Consider the following 10,920-nt stretch of genomic DNA (forward strand, 5'->3'; position numbering starts at 1 on the left):
ACCACCAATCCTCACAGCAGTCACCGTCTCCACAGCACAGAGCCACCACCAATCCTCACAGCAGATCACCAGGCCTTTCTTTTGCAGTGCTAATGGGTGGCTTTCAACCACTAGCCTTTTAGTTAATAGTTGAGTGTAAACTATTTGTGCCCTGTAAGATTGGACAATAGGCTATTGTAAAAATGTATAAGAACGCCAGGCCAATAAATTAATGTTGTAACGTCACCTTCCACTAAATATTTTATGTAATTTCTACTTTTCTTTAAAAAAATGAGTTTGGTAGCAAGAATACTCATCCTATCATTCATGATTGTTTTCTGTTATCTTCTGTAGGGTTTGACCACTGCCACCCTGAGGTGTATGAACATTGTAAACGCCTGCTTCTGCATTTACTGATAGTAACGGGATCCAGCAGTAACGTCCGCACTGTTGCCTCTGTCCTTCTCAGGAGCAAGGAGTTTAATGAACCCAGGGTGCTTACTGTCAAACAGACTGCACACTTAGATTACACTTTCACAGGTATGTATTTACTTTAGAAGTCCAGCTTGGTAAATAGAATTGCACTTCATTAATGTGGTTGAGAGATCATTTTAAGCAAAATTTAGTTTTAGTGTTTTTAGTACCATGTACATTACTTACTGCTCAGAAAAAGAAGTTAAATTTCAGAGAAGTTAAGTCTGTACTGTGTTTAAAGATCTTTATCATAAAAGTCTTCAGTTCTGCACATGTCAATTGAAGATTCAGTGAAAATGGCTTAATTTATTGAGCACACCATGTGAAAAAAATGTGGAGTTGTGTTTGAGTTCTCCAACTCTCAAGGATTGAAAAATTGACTTTTTTTTTTAACTTTTAAAATGTATTTGAGGATATTTACTGGATTTAAAGTGTTAGGCATGTTTAAATACTGAGGTTCAAATTTACAAGGCTTTATTATTAAACTTATTTCACTGTAGATCTGAAAATTTTTGCTTTTAATGTTACATTTTCTTCTTTCCTAATAGCCCTAACTTATTAATTCCATTCATCAGTATCATCATGCTAATAAATAAGGGATCTTCTAGAAAATAATGGTTGTTAGACATTCAAATGCAGTTTCTTTTTTTCTAGTCCTGCAGAGTTGAGAAAGAAGCCTTAGTAGCATAATTAGTGGGTTACACGTTGGGCTGCTGAGCACAGGGTCAGCAGGTGGAGACCACCAGGCGCTCTGCAGGTGAAAAACGAGCCTTTCTGCTCTTGTAAAGATTTACAGCCTCAGAAACCTTATATAAGGTGGCTGCCCTGAATCAACACCAACTCAGTACCACACAGCCAGCCAACCAGCCATAGTGTTCAGATGCAAGGTTAATACATTTAAAAGCTATTAGCCTGAAACTCTATATTCACTTAAAGCCTTGTACCTAGTAAGAAAAAAAAAGCAGTTAGGAAGTTTATTAACCTTTTAATATTCTGATTAAAAGAAGACTGGAATAAAGGTTTACTGTCTTTCTATATGAAAACAACTGTATTCACAATTTAGTTGTTTGTTTTGAAAGCTCTCTTAGCCATTTGTATATATGGACAACAATAATAACCTTTAAAATAGATTGTTCACTAATTGACGTAGTACAAATATTACAAACAGATTTTAAAGTATTCCTTTAAGTAAAATAAGAAGTGGAAAATGTAGAAATCTTACCATATGAAATTAAAAATCTATTCTATAAAAATGTGCCTGGCTTAATAAATGCTGAGGAAATATGCCAACAAAAAACAGGGAAACTGCCGCTTTCAACGTTTCTTCAGCAGATGGCAGCAAAGGACTGCACTGTAAAACCAAATCTATTTGTCTTTAGCCTTAGACTGTGAGAACGGCGCTTGCTAAAAACTCTCTTTTCGAATTGGTGATGATGAGAACCATCCGGAGTACTGAATTAGCCAGTGCTAACAGAGACCCTCCTGTGTCCCATCTGATCCTTAAGAAGCAATAGTTGAATTCTTTAAGTTTTTTGTGATGTTCTTCTGTTATCAGATTTTCGTGACCACCACCTTTCTCTTTCAGCAGGCGTGAATGATTTTATACCTGATTACCAGCCATCCCCTATGACTGACTCAGGGCTTAGTTCAAGTTCTACCTCTTCTAGTATCAGCTTAGGAAACAACAGCGCTGCCATTTCACACCTGCACACCACTCTTCTCAGCGAGGTTGACATCTCAGTGGCGCAGGATGGAAAAGTAAAAACCCTCATGGAATTCATTACCTCAAGGTAACACTTACCGAACTAATAGGTGTTACATAGCGCTGTCGTTTGTCAGTCCTGTGGACCATCTGTCTGTTTTCTGAAGGGAGTGGATTTGAAATACACAGATTTGTATTAAGCAATTGTTGAAAACAATGCTGCAGCCAGCACAGGCTTTGTTCTGTGGCAGTCACAGTTATCCTGAGAAAGCACCTCAGCTGCGTCTGGATACTCAGTTCCCATAAAGATTGTTAGAGTGTTACCTGAATCCATAGTTCACATTATCAGTCAATCCATCATCAAATATTTATTTATGGTCTCCTGTTTGCAAGGCATTGTAAATAGAGAAGAACAGTATCGAGGAGAAATGAGGTGATATTTCACAGTCAAAGCAAAATCATAGGGGCCTGAGAAAACATTGTGTTTGGAAATGGTGAGTAATCTGGTCTGACTGTAAAGGCTGAGGGGGGAAAAAACATCTTGAGAAAAGGCTAGAGAGCTAGTGAGAAACCAACCTGGAGAGCCGTGAAGCTTGGTCATACAGTTGTACATCTTTCTCTTTCAAGAAAGGAAACTTTGAAAGATCTTTGTACTGGGGATAGGGAAGGTGGGAGGGGATAACTAAATAAATGTGTTGAGAAAATCAGCTTCAGAGCAGTACACCAGATGAATTCGAGGCAGAAGGGACAGGAGGTAGCACGACCACCTAAAAGGTTTCTAGGGTACTTCGAGTCCCAAAAGAATCAACGGGCTCTTATTCAACCCAGACGTTGTTGCAGTTTTAGCCAGTAAATTATTTTCTGTGCATTTTACTCAGTAAATTACCCTCTTTGAGTTATAATCTAACTCTACTCTACCAGTTTTCTGTTAAGTCAGTTCTAACTCAGGTGCTCCATAGGTTTTCTATGGCTGCTTGTTTCAGAATTCGATCTTCAGCACTGTTCTGAGGCACTTTTGGGTAGACTCAACCCTCCAACCTCTCAGTTAAACATTTGCATCATCAAGGGACTCCCAGCGGTAGTTTTCAAGAACTATAGAATGTATTGACCTTATTTAACACTGAAGCAGCAATCATTCATCTTCTCATTTGGCAAAATTTGTCATCTTTTCCTACTGCTTCTGAGAGAGTTTGGCTGCAGTGATGGAAGACTTTGAGATTACATGTAACCTTGATCTTCCCCTCCTTGCTAGGTTGTTGTTGCTGCTGCTAGGTGTCATTGTGTTGGTGCAGACTCACAGTGTCCCTAAGCACAACAGAAAGAAATACTGCCTGGTCCTGCACCATCCTTAAAATTAATTGTTTGTTTGAGTCCATTGTTTTTGCCAGTGTCTGTCCATCCCTTTGGGAGCCTTCCTCTTTTTAGCTGACCCTTCATTTTACCAAGCATGATGTCCTTCTCCAGGACTGGTCTCTCCTGATAATATGTCCAAAGTATGAGAAATGAAGTCTCACCATCCTGGCTTCTAAGGAGCATTCTGGCTGCACTTTTTCCAACACAGATGTCTTTGTTTTTCTGGCAGCCCGTGGTACTTTTAATAATCTCCTCCAACACCATAAGTTGAATGCATCAGTTTTTCTACGATCTTCGTTACTCTTTGTCCAACTTTTGCATGCATATGAGGCTATTGAGAATACTATGGCTTGGATCAGGCACACCTTAGTCCTCAAATTTCTTGCTACAAACTTATATATCCACGTACATGAAAAGTATTAGTAAGCTTTGTGACATGCTATTTGATTTAATGAGCTAGTGTCTTTTCTAATTGTGAAGCATGAGTAAGTTTAAAGCACGGGGGATGATATATGTGCTCTGTTCACAGAAAAAGAGGGCCCCTTTGGAACCATGAGGACGTTTCTGCCAAGAATCCTAGCATAAAGAGTGCTGAACAGTTAACTGCGTTTTTGAAACATGTGGTGTCTGTTTTTAAGCAATCAAGCTCAGGTACCTCTCATGAACTATGTCAAATGATATTTACATTCAATACGCTGTCATTTTCATGTGATGTTAACATATCTGATAATGCTTAACAAAAGTTTTCATAGTTGATATGTTTAAATCAAAAGCTTTACAGATTTATGTATTTATTATATTTAAGTAATAACAGATTGCATTTAGCATGGTTGTTTGGGTTGGGAGAAAAATTAAGATAGTATTTTAAAATAAGAATACTATTTGTGAAATTCTGGATTTCTTAGCTTTGTGGATGATGATGATATCCGAAACTTGTTATGCATTTGGAGGTTATGAAAGAAGGACATGGTCATAGTGCTGAGTTGGAACAACCCTGGTCTCAAGGACTTTTACCCTAGTGATTAGAATGAAGAAAAGGCATTGACTTACCAAATACTTAGTGGGTGCCTACTCTTTGTCAGGCATTTGTGTTCACACTGATAAGTGTCTGATCATAACCCCTCTAATAATTTTTGTTAAGTGCCATTTAGTTGGTTCCAACTCCCAGCTACCCTATGCAGTAGGATTTCTGAGAAGTGGCTGTTGACTTTGAATTGCTGACCTAGCGGTTCAAACCGCCCTTGCATTGCAGAGCTTATTGTACAGCACCACACCTGGACTCCAAGCCCTATAATAGGAGCCATATTTCACTGCTTAATTTGTTTTTCCAGAAGGAATCCACTTAGAACATCACCTTAGTGAAGTTGCTCTGCAAACAGCACTTTCTTGCTCTTCTCGACACTACGCTGGGAGATCCTTTCAGATTTTCAGGGCCCTAAAGCAGCCTCTTACTGCAACTACGCTTTCTGATGTTCTCTCCAGACTTGTGGAAACGGTGGGCGATCCAGGAGAAGATGCACAGGTATGAAGCTCGTTCAGCGTGGATTGAGCCGCCCCAACTGGCAAGGACTCAGGGCCAACTGTGGGTCGCTACAGCTAGACCGTACACAGCAGTATGATTATCACTGGTCTTTAGTAAGCAGACAGTGACTTGTGAAGCAAAATTAAATTTTATAATTAATACATAACAGCATACTATTTAAATACTCTAATTGTTTGTCAGAGAAAGCTTGAAACACACACTGACAGTTGGGCAGTGTCCTGGGATGACCACAAGGTCAAAGACATAGGCTGTATTTAAATATAAAGAGGAACAAGAAATTTTTTTTTTTTTTTTAAGATAAAATTAAATACTACCCTTGAATACATACATCTATGCAGACTAATAATTTCAATATTATCTGATGAGAAATTAGTTGATTCAGCAAATCCCTATCATGAATCAGGTGTTTTTCTAGGCACTGAACAAGATAACACCACAGGAATTCTGGAGCTTACATTCCCGTGGGAAAGCAGGCCTTTAATCTATTAGTAATATGAGTATATAACACAGTTCCACTTAGTGATAAATGTTGTAACAAATAAGAAGGTAAAGTGTTAAAGAGTGATGGAGAAAGGAGCTCTTTTATATATAATCATATCAAAAGGTGATTTTTGAACAGATAATTCAAATGAAGTGATTCATGTGCTGATCTGGGGAATAACACTCCAGGCAGAGGGAGCAGGAATAACAGGTACAAAGGCCCTGAATTGGAAGCAAGGGCCTGTTTGAAGAACATGAAGAAACCGTGTGTGGCAGAAGTGTTGTTCTTGTTGGGTGCCATCGAGTCGGTACTTGTAAAGTGAAGGCCAGTGGCTGGAGATTGATAAAGTTGACAGGTCTAGCTCACCTAACAGATAGAATTTTCCTCTGTGTTGATGGGAAACCACTCAGAAGGTATTGAAAAGGGAGTGATGGGATGGGATTTGCATTTTTAAAAAAGTAAGTTTGGAAGTTGGGTGGGTACCTTCAGAGGGGGTAAGCATGAAAGCAAGAGATGTCAGTTAAAAGGCTATTTTTAGAGTTCAGGCTAAAACAATGGTGGCTTAGATTAAGGAAGGGCATGGAGGTACAGAAAGGTCTGATTTTGAAACTTTCAAGAAGTAGCATTTGTACAGCTTACTGACAGAGTCCATGTAGGATGCGAGAGGCAAAATTTTGAGTGACCCTGGATTTCGGCCTGACATTTGGGTAAATTTTGCGCCCTCATAATCCATTCATTCTGTTCATTTAATAGCGTTTTCATCAGTCTGCAAGATCACGCTGCGCGAGAATTTAGTCGTTTTGTAATACTGATGTGGAGATTCTTCTGTTTTAAAATCTCATCAGGAAGCCCATGGCAGTGACTTTCTCCAGAGCACATTGAAAGCTGCTGGTTTTGGTTTTTGTTTTGGCAGGGTTTTGTGATTGAGCTTCTTCTCACATTGGAATCTGCAATCGATACTTTGGCTGAAACCATGAAGCATTATGATCTTCTATCTGCACTTTCTCAGTAAGAATGTAAACCAGGCAACCTGTAGAGATGCATCCAGAACTTGAATAGCTAAATATGTGTAATTGTAGCACTGTATCATTGTTAGATTGGCAGTAAGAATAATTTGTTGTTGATATGTGCCATGGAGTTGGTGCCGAATCATAGCGCCCCTGTACAGGGTCTCCGAGGCTGTAAATCTTTACAGGAGCAGAAAGCCTCATCTTTCTCCTGAGGAACAGCTGGTAGTTGTGAACTGCTGACCTTGTGACTCACAGCCCAATTCGTAATCACTACGCTACCAGAACGCCTTAGTGAGAGTAATATTGGGGGAGAAAACAAATCACATGGATGACACTGGAAAAATTAACCTCAGAGCTTGGGGCCATGTGAAATATCTTAGCGCTAAGAGATGGCAGCACCTTCCAGTGTGTTGGATGAGGGGTCTTGCCACAGTGCCACTCAGCCTTCACTGCCCATTTCCATTCCTGCCTCACTCAACAGTCCATTGCTTTCTGGGGCTTCTGAGGATTCTTCTTTTCGCTTTTCACAAACTGCCCCTTCTCCTTGGAGCAGCCTCTCTGCCCACTTTCTCTGCTTTAAAAACCAGTTAGCATTGGGCCAACTCCAGCCCATGTGTGTCAGTGTAGAACTGGCCTCCATAAGATTTTCTTGCTTTCTTATTTTTTTTTAGCTTTTATTATGAATTAAGTGATAGTTTACATTGAATAAAATCAGTTTTACACTCAACCAATCGCACTTTGCTTCATTGCAATGATTACAGTCCCCTCCATGCACCATCAGTTAACAGTATTTGTCTCTATTCCCTCCCCTTTTCCCCTTGATGTACACAAAAACACTCAGGAATATATAAGCATTTAAACAACCAAAGGGCACATTCTGCAAGCTAACCTCCTGCCCACCAACACACAGCCTTTCTCTTTCCCCTGACTGTAGAGTCCTCAGCTGCCCTATCTCTCAAAGATATCACCTCTACCTCCGTCTCTAGTATCGCTGCTTTTCTGGTTAGGATTCCATGTTCCGCTCCTGCTCTTCTCTCCTGATGGTCCTAGGGTTCTCTTGTTCCTGGAATGTAAGATTAACTACTCCCCCATTTTTGTTACATGACTTCTACCTTTACAGTTGTAATAATCACAATTAGTCATGATAACAATTAACTCACTTCTGAATCAAAAGATTTCTATCCCCTTCTCCTTTCCCCAGACCCATCTAGACAAGATGAAAACTGCTCAGTGAGGATTCTACCATCCACTGCACTCTTGAAACTAAACTCCCTCTTGAAAACTTGTAAGACAGCCACTTTGTGCCTTTATAGCCCTCCGATTTTAGGTCACCAATGTCTAAGTTGCCCATCCCTATCAATCCTATATACTGAGGGGATAGGCTTGATCCTTGATGTGGAGGCTCCTTCCCTCTTGGTTGGTATTTTGAGCTGCTACATCCATAAGTAAGGGTTAAGTTCATCAAATTCTAGCAATTTACACTTGCTTCCTGTATCAAACTTCTTTATCTTCCTCTAATCGAGATCATCAAGCCATCCAAGCTAGGTCAGATGTGTATTTTCTGCAAGTTTGGGCATTCTTACGCATCTCCCCCCACTTCATATCAGCTGGATGCTTCACTCTTAGCTCTAACCCCCTGTTGTCGTCCCCCCCACCACCCCCACGGCTGGGTCAGGGTCCATGGACTTAGGAGTTCCCAAGTCTCCACTCTGTGAGATTTTCAGTGGCAAAATTTTCACATGTAGATCTCCCAGTCTTTCTTTCGAGGACTTGAACCTACAACCTTTCCATTAGCAACTGAGTGTGTTAACCTTTGCACTACCCTTCTCTGCCTTGCTAACCCTAAAATCCAACTCATCCTCCAAGTCCCATCTCAAATGTCACCTCCTAGTGAGTAAACATTTCTAGCTTTCCCAAGGTGGCTGTTGTTGTTAAGTGCCGTCCAGTCAGTTCCAACTGATAACGACTCTGTAGAGTTTCCGAGGAACGGCTGGTGAGCTTTAACCACCGACCTTGTGCTTCAAACCGACCTGTGGTCCAGCACATTAACCCACAACACCACATCAGGTAGTACTTACTGTTCCATAATTAGGCCCCGACACAGTATTTTCTTTATAGTTTAGTAATTGCAATTGTTGTTGCTGTTAGTGCTATCGAGTCCAGTCCAACTCATAGTGACTCTGTGTAGGGTTTCCAAGGCTTTAAAGAGTCATGGGAGGAGAAAGCCTCATCTTTCTCCTGCTGAGCAGCTGGCAGACTCAAACCACAGATGTGTTTTGCAGTCCAGTGCTTATCATAGAGAGCACTGCACTCCCATAATAGCAATTGTTGTTGTTGCTGTTATTAAGTGCCACTGAGTCTGTGGGGTTTTCGAGGAGCAGCTGGGGGCTTTGAACTGCCAACCTTGTGGTTCCCAGTCCAGTGCTCTTCCTACATCACCATACCTGGAGTCCAATTAGTAGGCTATAAATTCATCCATTTAATGTATCTGTCTTCTCCAAAGATTTTATGTAACATTCCTATTACTTTGTATACTTCCTGCCACCTCTAGAAAGCCTTCTGTGAATACTTTTTTAAATCATTGGTAATTGAATGTGAGGGAGCAAGCGGAATCAGACACTGTCGTGCAGCTGAGAGAACTAAGAACATGGGGGCTGGCTGGCTTGGGGATAAGACAGATGAGGTCTGCTTTGGACCTAATGTGTGCCTCATTCCCAAATGTGAAAATTATCAGTAATTAGGGTAGCTAAATTGTGTTTTATTTTCAAGGCAAACCTCATCCCAGCTCAAAGGAAAGGTCCTATTAACATATTTTGTTTGAATATGGAGGAGAACACTAAAATTTGGTTCAGCAAAGATAATTTTGATATATTCAGAACTTTTTTTAGCTGATAAGTTACCGTTTCCTCCCAGTATTTTCAAGAGTAAAGTTAACTTAGCAAAAGAAGTGACTGTGATTACTTATATCTTTTTTTTTTTTTTTTTCCCCTGAAGAACCTCATACCATGATCCTATAATGGGAAACAAGTATGCAGCTAACAGGAAAAGCACTGGACAACTCAATCTAAGCACAAGTCCCATTAATAGTAGCAGTTATTTGGGATATAACAGTAATGCAAGAAGTAACTCTTTGAGATTAAGTTTAATTGGTGACCGAAGAGGTGACCGGCAGCGGAGTAACACACTGGATATAATGGACGGACGGATAAACCATAGCAATAGTCTAGCGAGGACTAGAAGCCTTTCCTCTCTGCGAGAGAAGGGAACGTATGACGTGCAGTCCACTACTGAGCCTGCCACCTTGATGGCCACCATTTTTTGGATAGCAGCATCTTTATTAGAATCAGATTACGAATACGAATACCTCCTGGCTCTCAGGTTGCTCAACAAACTGCTCATCCATTTGCCTTTGGACAAATCAGAGAGCCGAGAGAAGATTGAAAATGTACAAAGCAAATTGAAATGGAGTAATTTCCCAGGCCTTCAGCAGCTCTTCCTTAAGGGATTTACCTCAGTATCTACCCAAGAAATGACCGTGCACCTCCTCAGCAAACTCATCGCTGTTTCCAAACACACACTGGTGGATCCTTCCCAGTTGTCAGGTGATGTGAATATCGCTGCGCCAGCATTTTGTTTTTAATGTGGTGAAATGGAAGTTAACCGTTTGTTCTGGAGTGTACTAATTTCTGCTTTTCCACAGTTACACTGTTGTTTTATGTGAGAGAGCTCCAATTGCGTGGTAAAAGCACAAAAAGGAATGTAGATGGTTAGGTCTTCCAGGAGATGAAAGGAAAACGGTTTCTGGGAACCCTTTTTAAAAAATTAAAGAGAACAACTTTAACTTTTAAAATAACATTCAATAAAATTGGTTAAAATAACATTCAATAAAATTGGTTATTGTTTGCCTTTTTTTTTTTTGATAGGCTTTCCTCTTAACATCCTTTGCTTATTGCCTCACTTAATCCAGCATTTTGACAGCCCAACTCAGTTTTGCAAAGAAACAGCTAGTCGAATAGCAAAGGTAAGCAAATACTAATGTTGAAAGATAATACTATAGAGAAATTGTGGAGTTGATATTATGGGGGAATCTCTCAGAAATTCTTAAAAGTCTCTTTTTCCTGTCTTGTCCTGTATGAATGTTGTATCTAAATTTTCGTTGTCTTTATACAACTAAATTAGTCCTATAGAAGTGATGTAAGCTACAACTGCTGAAATGACAGTGAATACAATTTAAACTAGAGGAATGAACACTCCTTTAAGTCTTACTCTGTTTCCCTATTTTCTCCCCATCTTCTGTCCATTTCTCATTCATTCATTTCTTTTTTTTTTTTTTTTTTAATTAAATGCTGTTAGCAGTCCAATACGTAAACCACTATGT

At 40.0% G+C, this 10,920-nt stretch overlaps 1 protein-coding gene across 1 annotated transcript in view; it reads left to right on the top strand.

The window, feature by feature from the left end:
* Positions 1-10,920, top strand: part of FRYL (FRY-like) — a 176,602-nt gene that overhangs the window by 109,038 nt on the left and 56,644 nt on the right. The window contains exons 38-44 of the mRNA XM_006872668.1: positions 334-519; positions 2,039-2,243; positions 4,038-4,159; positions 4,840-5,030; positions 6,446-6,540; positions 9,537-10,144; positions 10,466-10,563. Of these exons, the coding sequence (XP_006872730.1) occupies positions 334-519; positions 2,039-2,243; positions 4,038-4,159; positions 4,840-5,030; positions 6,446-6,540; positions 9,537-10,144; positions 10,466-10,563 (1,505 nt within the window). The remainder of the gene's footprint in view (positions 1-333; positions 520-2,038; positions 2,244-4,037; positions 4,160-4,839; positions 5,031-6,445; positions 6,541-9,536; positions 10,145-10,465; positions 10,564-10,920) is intronic.

This window comes from Chrysochloris asiatica, unplaced genomic scaffold, assembly GCF_000296735.1.
Source record: "Chrysochloris asiatica unplaced genomic scaffold, ChrAsi1.0 scaffold00209, whole genome shotgun sequence".
NCBI lineage: Eukaryota > Metazoa > Chordata > Mammalia > Afrosoricida > Chrysochloridae > Chrysochloris > Chrysochloris asiatica.